A 19692-nucleotide genomic window follows, 5' to 3' on the forward strand; every position below is an offset into this window, starting at 1 on the left:
CATACCATCAACTTGGCTGTCACATGACCTAAAAGGTAACTTTTCAATTTTAGACAAATACAAGCAATTGTTGCAATGAGCTCTATGGCTTTGTTTTTTACCTCTTTTTTCCTGATTATGAAAGTAATATGTAGAAAACACAAAAAATATATAAGATCATGAAGAACATTTTTTTTAATTTTATTTATTCATTTTTTTTATGAAGAACATTTTTAAAAACAGCCGTCCAATGAGAACCAGTATTAACATTTGGCCTAGTCTGCATTTTTCTTTTCCTATGGCTTTTTAAACATGTTTCAGAACATACCCTATATAAGTGTCAGGCAACTGCTTTCGCTATATATTAAAATATAAGCACTTCCCTTTACTGTTACAAGGGCGTTATAAACATTATGGAATGAGAAAGTTGGCAATACCTGACATAGTTTCTCTACCCTGGATTCCATGCCCTGCACTTTCCTGGTTCCTCCTGCCCCTGCCTACCCTTACTGTCGGTACCCCCAGTGGTCCACTGCCTTTCACGCTGTGTAACACCGTTTTGGGGCAATGCCACCGAGGCTCATGATCTAGCACCTGTAAACTGAGGAGTCCACAAACTGTCTCCAGCCCTTACCTCTCAATTCCTCACCCAGTTCCAGACTCCTACATTTACAAGCGGTGGCACAATCTGAGAGCCGATCTTTACCACCATAACCTCAACACCAGCATAATATTTAATGAGTGAATTCACTTAGGATGCTCAGAGCCTCCTCAAACTTAATGTGCCCCAAACTGAAGTCATTGACTTTCCTCTAAGCCTACTCCTTAATTTTCCTACTTGGTGGCATCACTATTGCTATAGTCCTGGTTTCACACCCCTCTCTTAACCACCAACCACATCAAGTCATCAGGGCAGATCATCTCCCAACATCACAAAGTGCTTCTGGACACCTCATATCAGAAGAGTCTAGCTAGCTCTTCCAGTCTAAGTGACTGCTAGACTCCTACTTTACACTAGGATTTCAAGACCCTCTTCCTTGTCCCTTTCACTTTGGGTTCTTTCTGTTCTTCTCCATCTCAGTATTTATCACAGAGTTTTATAAGTCTCTCTACACTAAACCGTGAACTGCTTCACAACAGGGACTATATTTTATTCGTCTTTATATCTCCAGCAACTAGCAAGTGTTCATTTTATTAAACAGGAACACTTAATAGATTTCATTGTGTAAACAACTGCGTGAGTATATAAATGATTTATTACATTCCATGCATTCAATAAATATTTCATTTGCTCAAAAGCAATATTCAAAAATAAAACCCTAGGGGTGCCTAGCTGGCTCAGTCAGGAGTGTACGGCTCTTGATCTCAAGGTTGTGAGTTCAAGCCCAATGTCGGATGTAGGGATTACTTAAAAATAAGATCTTTAAAATTAAATAAAATTAAACCCCAAACCTCAACCCACTATAAAAGTAAAAATCTGCTACATTTCACAGAGGGTGTACATTGTCATTTAACAAAATGATTGACACATACAAACGACTGACAGGTGTACCGGTGACTTGCTATCACTTTACTGCTTAGTCATTTGCAGTCAAAAGACATTTAAAAAATAAAAGCCAAGGGGCACCTGGGTGGCTCAGTGGGTTGAGTGTCCATCTCTTGATTTCGGCTCAGGTCATGATATAAGAGTCCTGAGTTTGAGCCCCCTGTTGTGCTCCACCCTGGGTATGGACCCTGCTTGAATTTCTCTCTCTCCTTCCCCCTATCCTTCTCCCACCTTCTCAAGTACTCTTAAAAACAAAACAAAACAACAAAACCACCAAACCTCAACCAGGCATGAAAATACAAGTAAAAATCTGTTAAATCTCATGAACTGTACATATATATGTATGTGAGCGCATCACTGTACTTGTCATTCAATTCCTCACTTATAGTCTAAAGTTGAAGCCAATTAAGTAGGCTCAAGGGTGATCAAAGCAAAATGAAACCAGTTATCTTTCCAGCAAGGTTAAATACAATGCTTCAAAGGCTGGGCCCATTAAGCTGACCTGCTTTGGAATTCTAGCTGAAATACCTGCAGGTTAACAGGAGAGCTGCAATTTCTGGGAGTCAGCCCTGACTACCACTCCGAGCTCCGTGATCGGCTTCTCAGTAACCAAGCATCTGCTAGTAGGTGAACCACCTTGAGCCCACCTGATCCGTTCATGGGACATATTTGTATCAGCAGAACTTATTTACCGTGAAGTGGTGATACATTCAAGCATAATGAAGCACGGAGACGTGAGACATCACCTGGTCCCTGGCTTTGCTGGGCTGGTAATCTGACAGGCAGAGCCCGCTCACGAGGAACAGCTGGGCCAAAGTGATTGCCAAGCTGTTTGGTTTAAGGAGGGCACGAGGGAGGGCATTCCAGAGCCCTTTGTTTGATGGCTGCAAATGAATTTCTTAAACCTGGACAAGATCTTGTCTCTGATGAGTTTCAGTTCAGCACCTTAACAAGAGGGATCCATCTTTAGAATGAATGTAACAAAGGGAGCAGCACAAAGACAAAGGGGAACAGGAAATTTGCCCTCCTAAGGCAGGACGTTCCTTGAAGCTCAGTTCAACTCTCATTATTAGTGAATGAGGGCAAACTTTCCTGAAGAATAATATCCAACAAAACTTCAAATTACCTAGCAATTGTACTTCCAGGAATTTATTCCACAGATATACATCCACAATAGCCATATAAAAGGATGCTCATCACAACGTTTGTAGGAATGAAAAATAATGGGGCAATCTAAGTGACCAAAAACAGGAAACTGGCTAAAAAGAATACTATGCAACTACTTTTTAAAACATGGTGATGTGTGGGGTGCCTGGGTGGCTCAGTTGGTTAAGTGTCAGACTCTTGGCTTCAGCTCAGGTCATGATCAAATAGTTCGTGGGTTTGAGTCCTGTGTTGGGCTCCATGATGATGGTGAGTGGCCTACTTGGTATTCTCTCTCCCTCCCTCAAAATAAATAAACTTAAAAAAAAAACACAGTAAAACATGGTGGTGTGTGCTCTTATGTTAAGTGAAAATAAACAAAATAAAACAGGCATACAATGCATCCACTTTTTCAATAGAATGCCAAGCATGTTATGCGCTGGAAATTTTGAATGATGCATAAAAAATTGTAAATGATAACCCCTGAGGTGTGGGACTCTTTGGTAGCAAAGAGATTTTATATTCAACTTCATACTTTGCCTGGATAGTTTGAATTTTTTGACCATATATGTTTTATAATTTAAATGAATTCCTCCTATTACCAATGCCCTCCCCCAGCCTTCCGTCTTGACACCTTCCTAGCATCTTGTACTTATTATTAGTAACCAGTGGTGCGTTGGTTTCATGAACTTGAATTCATCCCTGAGTTAGGTTCTTTATTTTTTTTATTTTTGTTTAATGTTTGTTGGAGCATGAGCCGGGGAAGGGCAGAGCAAGAGAGGGACACAGAATCTGAAGCAGGCTCCAGGCTCTGCTCTGAGCTGTCAGCACAGAGCTGACGTGGGGCTCAAACTCACCAGCCCCGAGATCGTGACCTGAGTGGAAGTTGGACACTTACTGGACTGAACCAGTCAGGCATCTCTCATCCCTGAGTTAGGTTCTTAAAAGTCAGCACTGGACATATCTCTGAAATTGCTCTGAAAGGCAGTGATTTCCTTATAAACATCCTAAACTAGCCACTGGGCTTTACTTACAAACTACCCCAACTGTATTGTCTACCCATTCCCAAATATAGGAAGAAAGCTCTACCTTGGTGGGCTTGTACCCAAACAGCATTACAACAGCCACTTTAAAGTCCTCTCTGCTTAGATAGCCTTTGTTATCTTCATCGCATGCTTTAAACACCTAAAGAACATTAAATATCTTCAGTTAGATGGAAACCGTTTGTTCTATTATCTTTATTACTAGTTTATGTAGATCTCCAAAATCTAAAACTCAGCTGAGCAGGAGGGTTCGGCAATGGAGTTTGATTATTCTAATTTTACTTTTCCAAAATTCTTAATGTGCTAAAATTTACCCCCCAAAAGTGCAAACGACTTAATCAATCGCTAGACTGACGCAAATTAATTCGTTTAAACCACTGGGGTAAATTCTACCTAAAATTCTGTTCTAGAATTAGGAAGGTGAGATAGATACAGGGTAGAGGTTATTATTAATAGACTTCGTAGCGGGGAAAAGAAGGAACTTGGAAATAGCCAGAACACTGGACAGGAAGCGAGAAGCCTTGCAGCTCTAGGCTCAGTCATTAACTATGACACTTTAGAAGGCCAGTTCACTCCTTGTCAGTGCAACCGAGCAGAGTGAGACCCAGGCAGGTGACGGAAATGAGAGTTCTTGGTCAAGTTAGAATCCGAGTAGCAGCTCTCCGGACACCTACTTTCACCCACTTCTTGTGTTCTGAGGGGCTGGCTTCCCACGTCCGTGGTCGGGCCCCAGCCTCAGAAAAAAACATCGCGACCGTCACAACCGAATCGCGATAGCAGAACCCGCGACCTCCGAGGCCAGAACCCAGCAGCTGCAGACCTCTGGCCAAGCTCCCCGCAGCTAAGGAAGCCGAACTTGGCCGGACACCCCCAATGTCCTCTCCCATTGGACGACCTTGTAGCCACTGGCGTTGATCCAGCAATCCTATTGGCCAGAGGCTTTAGGCCTGTTTCCTTGGAACAGCCTATGGCAGAGAGGCCCCGGAGCCCGCCCCCAGCCTTGGCTCCGCCATTCTTTCCCCCTTAACTCCTCGCGCGCGGATGGCATCCCGCTCACCTAGGTCCTGCTTCAAAGTCTCTTGCGGGATTCCTTCCATGTTTCTGCCCCCCACACCTTGCAATAAGTAACTTTGGTAATTTTTATCTAAGGCACTGTGGATAACATTATAGCATTATAGGAAACACAAAAATGTGAACAAAGCATAAAAGCAACCAAAGAGAAACAAGTCCCATGATTCACGTGTGGATCGGCTATTCATTGGGGTCGAGCCCTCCAGGGTAGTCACTATGTCTGTTTTGTCCTCCCAATAACCCGCACCTAGCACGATGCCGGGCACAAAGCAGACGTTGAGTAAACGAACCACGTCCTTGGGACGTCTCCACAGAGTTTTTCACTCAGTCCTCTGGGAGCGGTGCCTAGTTTGAAAGAAGAAAAAAAAAACAACTCTGAAAATAGTTATCATAAACGTGATATTCAAGGAATATGGGGAGTGTTCCGTTTTGCAAAAGTTTGTTTCAGACCTCGGTTCTGGCAAACCAGTAAGATTAAACACACACCTGTTTCAAAGAAACAGGCATTCGCGGTTGAGTGTGATGGGAGCTCATTTAACCTTTTCCTTTGCAGCAAGTTTTACAAGCTTGCGTCCCCAGCGAGCCCCCGCTCCTACGAGGACACAGGTCTCAGCCCTCAGCTGATCCTGTACCTTTAAGTAAATACCCCCTGCCTCGAGCTCTAGGCAGCCTGAAGCTCTCTATGAGAACCACTGTAAAGGGGATGCGTTTTGTTAATTAAGAGAGAAGACTTAATTTTCTCTCTCTTCCTTTTAGGACAAGTGGTCAAGTGGTGAGACGAGAGCTGGAGGCTGCGGGAGGGGGGGGGGAGGGCTCCCTTGCACCCCTTCCTGCAGGAAGCCCCGGTAGTCCCTTAGGACACGGCGGTCTTTAGGACCCAGCGGCCGGCGTCCCGGAACGGGAAGGGGCAGGGCCAAGAGGTGCGAGCCTCGGCCGGGAGGGTTTAAACCGCGCGCAGGCGCGCGCCGCGGTTGAGAAGGCGCGGATCTTGGTGGCTGTGGGCCGTGGAAGTTTCAGGTGCGTGTTCGACTGCTGCGGGAGCCGGGCCGGCGAGACCCTGCCCCTTCCGGCCTGGTCGCGGTGCGGAGGCTGCTCTGGTCCCGGGAATTCTGGGCCCGGCGGGGCGGGAGGTGGAATCTGAGAGAAGCGGGGGTAGCTGGGCAAGACCCTGGGGAACGTCCCCTCCCGGGCCTCGGCTTCCTCAATCCGAGAACCTGTTGGGCGCCGCGGAGAGCAGGGTCCGGCGGGGAGTGTGGGTGTGAAGGGTCCCCGCGCTCGGGTTCTCACTTCGGCTTCTCCCCGCGGTAGGTGGGTGGTGTCCGCAGGTGGTGATGTTGGTGCGGGTGGGGGCGCTGACCCTGTGTCAGGCCCTGAACTTTCCTGGGCTCGGCTGCCTCCTCCATGAAGACAGTTAGTCGCGGGACTTCGCAGAGGCTTGGTGCGAGCGCGAACGGAGTTTATTCCCGGCAGAGCGCTTCGAAGGGTGCTTGGTCCGAGGTCGGCGCACGGAGGGGGTAGCTCCTGTCGTTACTGCCGCGGCGTCCCCCGAATCAGTCCGCTTCACTGCATCCCCACCGCCCCTGCCGCCTCACCCCGGGGTTCGTCTCCAAATTGTTCACCCCCAATTAGGGAACGTCGTGTACTAAAAGGGTAAGTCGAGGGGCGTCTGGGTGGCTCAGTCGGTTAAGCGTCCGACCTCGGCTCGGATCGTGATCTTGCCCGCGTCGGGCTCTGTGCTGCCAGCTCGGAGCTTGAGCCTGCTTCTGATACTTTCTTTTCTCTCTCCTCCCTCTCCTCTCCCCCTCTCCCTCTCCCGCTTGCCCTTGGTATCTCTTTCAAAAATAAATGTTAAAAAAAAAAAGTTGGACCAGGGTACTCCCCCTGCTTATCAAAGCATTTCAGTGGGCCCTCTCCCTTTAGACTGAAATCTAGAATCTTTAACACTTGATTTAATTCCCCACTCCCTTCATCCAGAACTACTGCCTGCTTTGCCCAAATCCTTTTGTCTGCTTTAGGAGCTATTACAGCTTGGTTCCCACCTCCAGGCTTTGTCAAGTTGGATTCCCTCTACTTGGAATACCACCTTTGTTCCGCTGGGTTTTTTTCATGCTCCAGATCTCACTTAAGTGTTATTTATCCAGAGAGTATTCCAAAGTAATTATGTCCCTGTTATTCTCTGCTACTTGAAAAATGCTGTGAGTGTCTGGAAAGGCAACTTGTTTTTTCTGGGTTCTTTTCCCCCCCCTCCCCCCCCCCCCCCGCCCAAATATTAGTCCTTGTAGGGCAAAAAGAGTTTCTGTGTTAACTAGTTATTCCCAGTGCTTGGCCTATAGTAGCTGTTCGATAAGGATCTGTTGTACGAGTGAATTCTGGGAGGTCTGTATGATACTCACTTTATGGATGCACACTTTATGGAGGAGGAAACTGTCTCAGCAGTAAAGTAACCTGCCCAGTTGCACATTGACCACCTAGTAATGACTGGATTTGAGATGGGGGTCCATGTTTGCCCAGGGGTGGCCACACAGGGCCTTTGTTGAGAAGCCTGACCCCTATACTCTCCTGAGGGTCTGCACATTCTGCAAGGAGCTGCTGGAATGCAGAAAAGATATGCCCCAGTTGGGTCTGGTGTGGTGGGGTTCGGGGGGGAGAGGAGGAGCTAGCAGCTTTGAGAGGAGTATGCATTTGCGTCCACAGCCCTCCCCACCCCCCATAAGAATCTCTAGTGTTCGCAGTTAGCATTGGGTGGGAGAATGTGCGATTTTCATCCTCCTTGGCAATGTAGCCTAATGCTGTTTGCCCTGTTTCCGTCAGTATTTTGGTCACACGTTTGCCTGCACCCTCCCCAGTTTTTGTCTCCCTTGTAATACCAGCACTGTTGTTGAAAGTGTTCATTAGAATACAATTTCACGTGAATATTTAAAACTAAGCTTTATTTTGGTGTAAATGAAATGTAGTTAGAAGATACTTTGTGGTTTAAAAAAAAAAAAAAAAAGTCCTGGTGCCTGCAGAAGAGCCCAAAGTCTCTTGAGGCATTTCTGCAACACTACAACTCTGTCAAAGAGACAGGAATGGAAAAGGGAGGTACTTCTTTATTGTTTGAGTTATTTTGATTTAATGTTCGTTTTTGAGAGCGAGCACGTGCGTGCATGAGCAGAGGGGAAGGGTCAGAGAGGGAGAGAAAGAAACCCAGGCAGGCTCTGCACTGTCTATGCAGAGCCCAGGGGTTCGAACTCTCAAACTGTGGGATGACCTGAGCCGAAGTCCAGAGTAGGATGGGTAACAGGACCACCCATGTGCCTCAAGGGAAGTACTTTTATAACGTGATGTTACTGTTGTTCGTGTCCGTCCCAGTCACCTTCACTTCGGGAAACCCTGCTCTTTGCAGACCCGAGTGAATGTTGGGTCTCAGAATTGGCCCATCTGTATTGCAGTTGTCTCATTTCTGCGACACCGTTTACCCGAATTGTGATGTCAGACCTGTGCCAGTCACTGTCCAGGGAAGACCAACGATAAACAATTGAAGGATTCCTCTTGAGTTCTATCTTTGTAACACTATAACTGGATAAAAAATGGCTCAGAGAATGCCTGTGTGGCAGAGAAGTAAAATTCTGATACTGGAACCAGACCGAGTCCTCCAAAGTAAATTCCTAATCTTGAAGTTTCAACCACTCCTCCTCATCAGGCTAAACACCTTGATTTCATGAAGAGCTTGGTAACCTGCTGGATGTAATGACTTGTTATGTTTCGTGTGTGTGTGTGTGTGTGTGTGTGTGTGTGTGTGTGTGTGTGTGTTTTAATTCCAAAGGTGTTTTGCCTTTAATGACTAAACAGCTCTACTTTAAAAAAAAATTTTTTTTTAAATGTTTATTTTATTTTTGACAGAGAGATGGAGCACAAACGGGGGAGGGGCAGAGAGAGAGGTAGACACAGAATCCGAAGCAGGCTCCAGGTTCTGAGCTGTCAGCACAGAGTCTGATGCGGGATCGAACTCATAGACTGTGAGATCATGACCTGAGCTGAAGTCGGACGCTCAATCCACTGAGCCACACAGGTGCCCCATAAACAGCTCCTACTTTTGAGTGTGAGCCAATTTAAAACTTAAACCATGTGTACAGCAGATAAAAACTTTTTTTTCTTTAGGAAATGTCTTTTTCAAAACTTTTTTATCTACTCCTCCTACTTTTGGGGGAATGGTCTTTCTCCTTCCTCCACGTGTTCTAGAAAAAGTAGATCAGAATAATCCTGAAGTTTGCAGTTTTAGCTACTTTTTCTAGAACACCTCAGGATTCAAAATAGCTGGGTCCCTAAAGAGGAGTATCTGGACGACTCCTACAGAGTTCTCTGGACTCTTAAATTCCACTTAATTTAGATGTAATTCATCTGGGAGAGGAATAGTTGTAGGCTCTAAGGTGTCTGCATACAACTTAGGCTGGAAGCTGAACCCTTTCTCACCTAAAAACTGTTCTAGAATAAGAAGGAATTGAAAAAGAACAGCCTCTGAGGACTCTTAATTGAAGATTTTATTACTAAGTGCCTAGCTTTACTGCTGTTTGAGAATTCATTGAAAGCTAGAGCTAACGGTTCTTCCTAAGGAGGTGGTCCTATTCTTAAATTTTTTAAAGTCACAAAACTGGGCACAACAGTCATTCCCTCAAAGTTCCTTCAGTTCAGGGTGAATTGTAAGAGCATAAATACCTCTATCCAGCAGCCTCCAAGAGTCTAGAACACAAGAGAAACCAAAGTTTAAAAGAAATGAAAACAAGCTTTTAAAAATCTGAGCTGGTTAAATGTGTTTGGTAGTAAGTGTCTAAATAGCTTTCATGAGGAAAACATGGCTAAGATCCTATTAACTCGAATAGTTCTAACAAGTTTGGTTATCTGATTTCTTTCTTTTTTTTTAATTTTTGAAGGAGAAAGAAACAGAGCATGAGCGGGGGGAGGAGCAGAGAGAGGAGACACAGAATCTGAAGCAGGCTCCGGGCTCTCATCTGACAGCACAGAGCCCGATGCAGGGCTTGAACTCACGAACTGTGAGATCGTGACCTGAGCCAAAGTCAGATGCTTAACCGACTGAGCCACCCAGGCGCCCCTGGTTTCTTAACTCTTAGCAGACTAGAAACCATTTAGGGGCAAAGCCTATTCTCAGTTCTAACAATGTGGAAGTTGGCTGGACAGAACACTTTGGGAAAGCAAAAGACTTAGACTCTGAGTCTAGGGCCACTAGTGCAAGAGCAAAGCGAGGTCTACAGTCCCTGGGGCTTTGTAAAACAGCCATGGCAGGCGATATTAATAGGTACCCTGAGCCCTGAAGAACAGGTCAAATCATTGTGTAAATGCACTCTGCTTTATTTGTTTTTAATTTTTTTTTAGTGTTTGTTTATTTTTGAGAGACAGCATGAGCGGGAGAGGGCAGAGAGAGAGACCCAGAATATGAAGCAGGCTCCAGGCTCTGAGCTGTCAGCCCAGAGCCCGATGTGGGGCTTGAACTCAGACTGCGAGATCATGACCTGAGCCGAAGTCAGACGCTCACCGGACTGAGCCACCCAGGCACCCCAAATGCACTCTGCTTTAAAAACAACTCAGAAATAGGTAACTTATAGGAGAAACTTAGCTTAACTGGTCATTAATTGAAAAAATGAGAGGCACCTGGGTGGCTCATTGGGTTGAGCATCGACTTCAGCTCAGGTCATGTTCTCACGTGGGTTTGAACCCCACATTGGGCTCTCTCCTATCAGTGCTGAATCCTTTTCAGATTCTCTGTCCCCTTCTCTGTGCTGCTCTCTTGCTCACATGTGTATGTGAGTGCATGTGCACTCAAAAAAAAAAAAAATTTAAAAAGAAATTGTGATAGGTGATAAGTACCTTAAATATGTCAGCTTGATAGCCACCTGGCTGACTCATTTGGTAGAGCACTCAACTCTTGATCTTGGGGTCATGGATTCAGGCCCCACCTTGGTTAAGGGCCTACTTAAACCTTTTTAGCTTGAAACCTGAAAGTGTATTCATTTGCAAATTTTTTGGTGTAGAATTAAGGTTTTGGGGATTTTGGGGGGAGGGCTGGCGGTCCTGTGAACAGAGTGCTACAGTCCATGTTGGTGTACTCTACTTGGATATGTGACCTCAGTTTCTTAAAAGGAGAAATGTTGACAATTTGAGCACAGACTCTTAGGTTCAGTTTTCCTTTGGGTCTTGTATGAGAATGGTTTTGTTTTTTGTTTTTTGTTTTTCTTAAAAGAACCCACTAAGGAGCTCTCCTTGAGCTATCTGGAAAATGTACTTAGATAGGTCTTTACACATGAATTGGTGAGATTTTGTAGGTAACGAGACCAAAAGTAGTTCATATGTTTTCCTCTTAAAATAGAAATTGGGGACACCTGGGTGGCTCAGTCAGTTAAGCATCTGGCTCTTAATTTCGACTCAGGTCATGATCTCATGGTTGGTGAGATCGAGCCTGCCTGGAGTTGGGCTTTATGCTGACAGCGAAGCCTGCTTGGGATTCTCCCTCCCTCTCTGCCCCTCCCCAACGTGTGTGCACTTTCTGTCTCTCCCCCTTTCTCTTTCAAAATAAACATTTTTTAAAAAGTAGGGGCGCCTGGGTGGCGCAGTCGGTTAAGCGTCCGACTTCAGCCAGGTCACGATCTCGCGGTCCGCGAGTTCGAGCCCCGCGTCGGGCTCTGGGCTGATGGCTCAGAGCCTGGAGCCTGTTTCCGATTCTGTGTCTCCCTCTCTCTCTGCCCCTCCCCCGTTCATGCTCTGTCTCTCTCTGTCCCAAAAATAAATAAACGTTGAAAAAAAAATTAAAAAAAAAAAAAAAGTAGAAATTCGACTCTGGTCGAGTAAAGGAGTGTTTTGCTTCAGCATAAGTTCTCTGCAGATTTTAATAGTTTGATGTAGGTCAATGCCAATATGATGGCTGGGTCCTCATGGTAGTAATTCTATATAATGTATATACAGAGTTGATCATTTGACATGGTCTTGAGAATTTTGTTAAGCATAATGGTAAGTAGCTTTAGGGGAGTAGGAATTGCTAAAGTCCTGTGGGCTCCATGCTTGGGTGAAGGATAAATTTGTAAACTCCAATTTAACCTCAAAAATTTGAATAGTCAGAATTACTCTTGAAATTCATTAAATTATCTTAACCTCAAGCACCCACCAGTTTAAAAGATTCAGGGTAAAGAATGAACATTTTGATTTTTGAAGTTTGGCCCCCACTCTTGTCCTCAGGCTTCCAAGGACAAGGTCTGGGTTGAAAGGAGAAGGTGAGTAGGATTTTTGCTGTCACTTTATTTGCCAAAGTCCTGTAGCAAAATCTGGTAACGTGTGTCTGAACACCTGCAAAACAGCTGATGTTAGTTATGTGGTTCAGCATCTAAGTGTCAAGTGTGCTGTGCATGTTGCAGAAACTCATACTGATGGAATTTGAGAGCAAGTTTGTCAGTGGCCTAGAGAATGGAAAAACAGTATTTGTCTTTTATTTCCAGAACTATGTCTCAGGAAGGTGATTATGGAAAATGGACAATATCCAGTAGTGATGAAAGTGAAGACGAAAAGCCAAAACTAGACAAGCCCTCTACTTTTTCCCTCCCTCATGCTGGGCAGGGAGCAGCAAATGAGCCAAGATACACCTGTTCCGAGGCTAGGAAAGCTGCCCATAGAAGGAAAAGATCACCTGTGAAATTCAGCAACGCAGATTCAATTTCAGAAGTTTCACCTCCCAAAAGGCAAAGGAGTGGTTCCCAGGAAGACCTAGGTTGGTGTCTCTCTAGCAGCGATGATGAGCTGCAACCAGAAACCCGGCAGAAGCAGGCTAAGAACATTGTGGTCAAAGAGGAGAGAGGCATCTCTTCTCCTAAAGACAGTGCTGCCCAAAGACCTGGAAGTCCCACCCCTCCTGCACACCACAGGCTCGAGGAGGAGGAAGAGGAGTATGAAACTTCAGGGGAAGGCCAAGACATTTGGGACATGTTGGATAAAGGGAACCCCTTCCGATTTTACCTCACTAGAGTCTCGGGCATTGAGCCAAAGGATAACTCTGGAGCCCTCCACATCAAGGGTAAGTGGATGCTGGGTGTCCAGGAGCTGTCAAACTGCACTTAAGAGGGTCCCCCATGGCAAAACAAGGAGGGTAACCCAGAATGGTCTCCAAGAACCCTCATTAGCAGTCTTAGCTACTTTCAGGGGAAAAAAGCATTTTGACAAGCAAATGCATTAGTTTGACTGTAAGCTGTTTCCTTGGGTCAGGAAATCAGGGTGTTGCTCAATCCAGTTGGAATATTTAGACAATTCTAAATATTGTGTGAACTTGTAAAGATGAAACTTACTACTTTAATGCAATAGCAAATGCTTGACAGCAGTTCTTTGGTCCATGGGTGAGCAGTGGTAGAATCTCCTAAAACTTAATGCAAATTCGGGCTTCACCCAGGTTCTGGAGTCCCACTCTGGGAGCAGGACCTGCGATGTGTTTTTAAGAAGATTTTCAGGGGATTCTAATACCCAGTCAGGTCTGAGAACCACTGCTTGGAAGCCAGGTCTTGGTTCCTGGTGAAGAATTAAAAAGAACACCAGCATGCAAATAGATTGCAGTTCTGAATCCAAAGATAGTTTTTGCTTGGTTTGCTTATTTCCCAGGGTGTCTCTATGTGATGTTGTGATGTGTATGTATTTGGTCTTCGTTCCTGGTTGTACTTGGTTTTTGTCCCAGGCTCCTCCAACAGCTCTAAAGTAATAAAGGTCAAGGAAGGGTCTTCAATTACTCATAACAAGCCCCTTTCAATCACTCCTGGGTCAATGAGGTGACTTTTGGAAAGCCCTAAGAATAGAGGACTGATTGCCAAGGGGAACCACTGTGTCATTAAGGTTGGAACTTTGAGTCCTGCCCCTTATCTCCAAGGAAGTGGGGAGAGGCTGGCGGGCGTTAATCACTAATGGCCAATGATTTCATCGGTCGTGCCTGTCTAATGAAGCCACCATCTTTTTTTTTTTTTTTTTTTTTACATTTTTTATTTATTTTTGGGACAGAGAGAGACAGAGCATGAACGGGGGAGGGGCAGAGAGAGAGGGAGACACAGAATCGGAAACAGGCTCCAGGCTCTGAGCCATCAGCCCAGAGCCTGACGCGGGGCTTGAACTCACGGACCGCGAGATCGTGACCTGGCTGAAGTGGGACGCTTAACCGACTGTGCCACCCAGGCGCCCCGAAGCCACCATCTTAAAAAAAACCTGTGAAGAGGTTTGGAGAGCTTCCAGGTTGGTGAACACATGGAGGTGGACGGGACACACCCCTTGCCCCATACTTTGCTCTCTGCATCTTTCATCTGGCTGTTCCTGAGTTGTATCCTTTTATACTAACCTAGTAGTCTAGTAAGTAACATGCTTTCCTGAGTTCTCTGAGGCATTCTAGCAAATTCTCAAAGTCGAGGAGGGGCGAAATATGGGATGCCATCAAGAAATTGCAGTACATTCCTTGTGTATACCACTTTTGTAAAGGTAGCTTCCTTAAGGGTACTGCTGAAATCTTTGTACCCCACCCAGCATGTTGCTGACACGTGACAGATAGGAAGGGCTCAATAAGCATGGGTCAAATAAATGAGCCTACTTTTAATCCTCAGGCAGTTTGATGGTTAAGAGTGCAAGTGCTGAAGCCAGATAGCAGCTTGGCTTCAGATTCTGACTGGCCCTTCCTAGCTCTGTGGCCATGGACAGCCTTCTAAGCGGAGATGACCCCTCCACAAAAGGGGAATGACCAACTCCACCTCCACAAAATCCACTGTCAACGCCATGGACATAAGAACAGCACTTGGCACCTAATAGGTCCTGTACAAATGCGGCAGTTGGTGGTAATGACCGTGTAATTCCTCTCCTGGTACAGTTCATGAGAAGTGACCTTTTTGATCTTACTTGAAGTCTAGTTGGAAAGATTGAGGTGGGACCCCTTAGAGATGAGCTGGAATGCTAGAAATGAGAGCTTGGAGTTGTAGGTGAGGAAGTAGGTGCTCTCAGGCTGCAGAAGACGGTCTTGCTAGTCGTGGGTTGGGAGGTTTCTCAGAGAGGGACTTGAATATTGAAGGAGATAAAAACTAGAATCTGGAAAGAACAACACATATCGTTATTGTCGTTATTGGCAATTTCTAGAATTGACCAGTCGTTGTGTTCTGAAGTTGGAGGTTTTAGTTTTACGTTGTATTTTGTTAAAACTCAATAAATAGCTCAGAAATTTTCTCTTGAGTTTTAGGGAGCATTAAAGTCTAGTTTTGTAGTCATTGCTCAGTTCACTGTTCTCTCAGCCAAATTTTGACTGTCCATGACTAAATCAATTGTGATTTTTACCAGATTTTTATCATTTATTAGACATAAACATTTTGTCTTCTCAGATATTTTATCCCCTCTATTTGGGACACTTCTGTCTTCAGCTCAGGTGAGTTTATGGTGAAGCTTTTTCTTTGGATGAAAAGGGATAAAGAACTTTACGGGAAAATATGAGGTCCTATCTCAGTCCTGTGCAGGGTCCCCGAGATGGCATATACCAGGAGCCTGGTACCAAGAGCCACAGTTTTGGTATCCAGCCATCAGCATGGAGCAAGGATGCCTCTATCAGGAGAGCTTCTCGCTCTCCTGATACAAGGGTTACAAGGACTGGACAAGAAGTCACTTTGGAAATTCCAGCCTGAGAGACTTTTGGGGATACAGTTAATCTCCTGGGACTCTGGTCCCTGGGAGACCAGGGACCAAACTCCTGGGGAGGTTTGGGTAGGTGGGTGAAGGCCAAGTCGTTTGATTCAATTTAGAAAAGGGTTTCCTACACCTAGCAAAAAGAATGGAGTAGAAGTTACAGTTACTTCGGCATGTTTGATTGTTCCTCCTTTATAGAGCTGGTCCCCTTGTGTTGATGAATTATGTTCATGATTCCAGGTTCTCAAATAGAAAACCAGTCACATCCATGAAGAAAGCAAAGCTGTCTGAATGGTTTCTGTTCAGCTTGACCTCTGAAATCCTAGTTTCCAGATGGAACATGGGGTGAATTTGTGTTCTCTTAGCTAGACTGAGGTGCTATGTCCAGGTAGAGGGCCAAGGATTACCAAGGCATGGGGAGGAGTCCCCACAGTTAAGTTCAGTGCAGAACTTGGAGTCAAGATAGAATTGTTATAAGCCTAGTGAGTGTCCAGTCCCAGAGGCCTATTCACAAAGCTAGCTCATAAGTTAGGTTTAAAGGAGATACTCCTTTGTAAAAGGCCTCGTTTATAATTACCTAGGGGAAAAGGGATAAATCTGTAAGCCCTTTTACTTAAATTAATCTGAGGCTGTTGAAAATACGTAGTAAGACTATTTAGAAATACAAATACTGCCAAAGCATGCAGGATCCTTGCCTCAGACCCTGTTTTCTCACGCACTACTCCACTGATTCAGATCCCTTGCATCGGGTATCATTGCCTTCAAGATGTATTTTAGGTTTGAGTACTCCAGCATCAATGTCTGGGTTTGTAAATACTTTGAGTTTATTTGTCTAGAGTTGCCTTCAATTCAGTTGCCGAACTATTCTCATTACAGATTGCTTGGCTGAATTACCCATAACTCCATTCCTTTTCTTTCCCTGCCTAGTTTAACTACTGCTTTGATGTGGACTGGCTCGTAAAACAGTATCCACCACAGTTCAGGTGAGTACCACAATATGATAAAATCGTAACTGTAATGGGACATTAAAACACAAGATTAGCATTTCTCAAGCAACTGCTGTTCATCTTAGAGTATCTTTTGAAACTATTAAGCATACAAAATCAGAGTTACGTAGGGAAAACAGCATTTATTGAGCTCTTCTAACTAATCACATGCATTCCTAATACAGATTTTTGCATTTGTCTTGTTGTGTCCTGAAGCACAGAAGGACAAATGCCAACCTAAATAAGAGAACTTTGACATTAGTGTGAAGGAAAAGATCATTGCGACCTGCTTTCTAGACTTGGAAGCATGCCATGCTGTACTTAGCATAGCAGTGTTCAAAGAATCTTTGCTTTGCAAATGATGATTCCTGTAGTTGAGCTAATGAAGGGAGTCTTAGAACCTTCCTTTATCCAGATTATGGAAGTGATGGATTTTTCAGTGTTTTTCACGGTTCCTTAGCCTGGTGTTAGTGCAAACAAAATAAAGATAGCATCACACAGTGACCTGCCACCTGTCTTGTTTCTGACATTCACCTAGCAGAGTCCCATAGCAGCAGGTGGAATGGAGGAATGTAGGAATTTTCCTACAGGAAAATGACTGTAAGGGTCCTCAAAGTCCTTGGTGCATTTAGGACATTAGATTCTGGAGACTTCTAGTAATAGTAGATAAAATGCTATTGAAATTTCCCAAGTGGCTTGGACCATCAAAAGCTTGTATTTGACCTGTGACACAAAGAATTAGTTTTAGCTTGATGTCACAGAAAAGCAAAAATAACTGTGGCTTAAATGAGAGGAAATAACTTCTCCAGCCTAACAAGTCTAGATGGTAGACATTCGTGGTCTGGATTGGGGGCTGCCGTGGCTCTCAGGGACTTAGCCACCCATTCTGTCTTTCTGTCCCACCATCCTGGTGCATGTCTTCAGATGCCTTCATGGTCCAGGATGGCACCCAGAGCTCCAGGTCACCGGTCTGTGTTCCAAGTGGCAGGAAGGAAAAAGGACAAAAGGGCCACATCCCAGCTCTGCTCCCTCTGAGCAGCCTCCTAGAAGTCCCACACAACACTTAAATTTCATTGAGCTGCACTTGGTTACAAGATGATGCCTTGTTTCACTGAAACATAACCACCTCTTAATGAGTCTGCATCATGCCGTGGGCCTGGGCTTGTTCACTGTTGTATCTCCCGGGACTAGGATAGTACCTAGTACACAGGAGTTGAGTAAATATAAGTCTAATGAGGAAATGCTCTTTGACTTGGTCCAAAGGAAGGGAAAGAAAAGAACATCATACGAGATAACAATAATTGTTTATCTTTTAATCTGTCTAAGCCTGAACCCATGAATACAGAGCAAACTGTGTTATTTTGGACCAAAGATGATAATTAGGAATTTTCTGGAGTCACAACATCTCTGGGTCACAACAGAGTTTCGGGATCAGGCCACATGACCCCATTGTAAAGGTAACTGGTTAGTGAAGATTAACTCATTAGTAGTACTCTGTTAGCTCTGTACTCAGCTACCACTAAGGCTAGAAACACGTGTGTAAGGAAACTAGCATTCCTTAACTGGCCAAGAGTCCAGCTTTAGAAAAGATGTATTCTAAATATTTCTGATCTCCTTTCAGGAAGAAACCAATCCTGCTTGTGCATGGAGATAAACGAGAAGCCAAGGCTCACTTACATGCCCAGGCCAAGCCTTATGAAAACATTTCCCTCTGCCAGGTGAGCTACTTCTGTTTGCAATCATGCTTACTCTGTTAGAAGGACATGTAGACATTGAGTCTGTCCACCCATCTAAGGGCAAGAATCTTTTCTCCATCATCAACGGATACTTGTCTAGCCTTGGCTTAAAGGCTTCCTGGGATAACCTGTCTTGTGTGTGGGTAGCCCTGTGTTGGAAGGGTATTTCTTTATGTTGACCTGGTATCTCAGTATTAGATTCTCCAGAGGAACAGAACCCATAGGGTATGTTTGTGCAGAAAGACTTATTTTAGAAGAACTGGCTCGCATGATTGTGGGGCCTGGCAAGCCCAAATCTTGTAAGGGTAAGCCTGCAGGCTGGAGACTGAGAAAAGTAGATGCCACAGCTTAAGTCCAAAGACAGTCTGGAGACTGAATTCTCTCTGCCTTGAGGGAGTTGGTCCTTCACTTAGGCCTTCAACGGACTGGTTGAGGTCCCAAACAAAGAGTAATCTATTGCATTTGGTCTATTAACTTAAATGTTAACCTCATCTAGGGGCGCCTGGGTGGCTCAGTTAGTTGTGTCTGACTTTGGGTCAGGTCATGATCTCGCAGTTTGTGAGTTAGAGCCTCACTTTGGGCTCTGTGCCAACAGCCCTGAGCCTGGAACCTGCTTCGGATTCTGTCTCTCTCTCTCTCGTGCGCTCTCTATCTGCCTCTCCCCCACTTGCACTCTGTCTCTCTCTCACAAAGACTTCAAAATATTAAAGCTGTTAACCTCCTCTAAAATACCTTCATGGCAACATGTGACCAAATGTGTGGGTATTGTGACCTAGCCAAGTTGACACAGAAAATTTAATCCTCAGCATTTCCTTTTACTTTTTATACGTGGGTCCTGACTTCCCATCTCTGGAGCCACATAAAAGAAATCTTCTTGCAGAGGTGACTGATGTTTGTATTTAAAGTTCTCCATTGTACCTTAGTTTTCTCTCAGGTTCAGGCATTCTTTAGTTGTAACAATCCCAATCTTTCCCCAACCTGCTGGTACTCCTGTTTGCATCTAGTTTGCCAGTGTCCTCGAACCTGACCAGGTTATCTGAATGCAATTCAGTGGCTGTTGTTTTCTGTGAGTGCAACTTGAAACTTTTTATTTTGACGACTTATCTGACTGGTATTAGCTGCTGCTGACAGTTGACCTGTAGTCCTCTCAAATTTTCCACCTGAATTGCATCCAAGGTCTATACTGGACAGATGAACAAATTAAGCCTGTTATAAAACTAGCTGTGTGAGTCGTGATGGAAATGATCCAAACTTAATGAGGGGACACTAAGTGGTCTTGTAACAGGTATATCTGTTTGGTTTGCTGGAACCAAAGCAAAGCAGAAAAGGCCAAAAAGTTGGCCAGGTTCTTGATACAGTTCCTTAATTCTGTCCTAATGCTTTTCAGCCAGTACGTAAAAATATAATGTAAGTCTTGGACTTTGATCATAACTGGTTGCTTTTGATGCCATGCCTGAAAGAATATTACGTGTAGCACTTCATGCAAGAAGCAGGCAAACTGGGGAGAGAGAAGCAAGCAT

General features: G+C 44.7%; 2 protein-coding genes across 13 annotated transcripts in view; one reads left to right on the plus strand and one right to left on the minus strand.

Annotated features, from left to right (window-relative positions):
* EFCAB11 (EF-hand calcium binding domain 11) overlaps positions 1–4576 on the minus strand; it is a 165993-nt gene extending 161417 nt beyond the window's left edge. For all 5 annotated transcript variants that reach the window (XM_047863086.1, XM_047863087.1, XM_047863090.1 and 2 more), the window contains exons 1-2: positions 4386–4576; positions 3758–3853 (exon numbers count right to left, since the gene is read on the minus strand). In XM_047863086.1, the coding sequence (XP_047719042.1) occupies positions 3758–3853; positions 4386–4460 (171 nt within the window). In that variant the 5' untranslated portion in view covers positions 4461–4576. The remainder of the gene's footprint in view (positions 1–3757; positions 3854–4385) is intronic.
* A 1115-nt stretch (positions 4577–5691) lies between these two features.
* Positions 5692–19692, plus strand: part of TDP1 (tyrosyl-DNA phosphodiesterase 1) — a 92989-nt gene continuing 78988 nt past the window's right edge. For 4 of the 8 annotated variants that reach the window (XR_007153039.1, XM_047863084.1, XM_047863085.1 and 1 more), the window contains exons 1-5: positions 6007–6432; positions 12264–12835; positions 15153–15196; positions 16378–16433; positions 18058–18154. Coding sequence is in view for 7 of the 8 variants with exons in the window: in XM_047863084.1 (XP_047719040.1) it covers positions 12268–12835; positions 15153–15196; positions 16378–16433; positions 18058–18154 (765 nt within the window). In the remaining variant the exon portion in view is untranslated. Of the gene's footprint in view, positions 5800–6006; positions 6433–12263; positions 12836–15152; positions 15197–16377; positions 16434–18057; positions 18155–19692 lie in introns of those variants that run through there. The other 4 variants (XM_047863079.1, XM_047863080.1, XM_047863081.1 and 1 more) reach the window with 4 other exon arrangements.

Source organism: Prionailurus viverrinus, chromosome B3, assembly GCF_022837055.1.
Source record: "Prionailurus viverrinus isolate Anna chromosome B3, UM_Priviv_1.0, whole genome shotgun sequence".
In the NCBI taxonomy this organism is placed as follows: domain Eukaryota; kingdom Metazoa; phylum Chordata; class Mammalia; order Carnivora; family Felidae; genus Prionailurus; species Prionailurus viverrinus.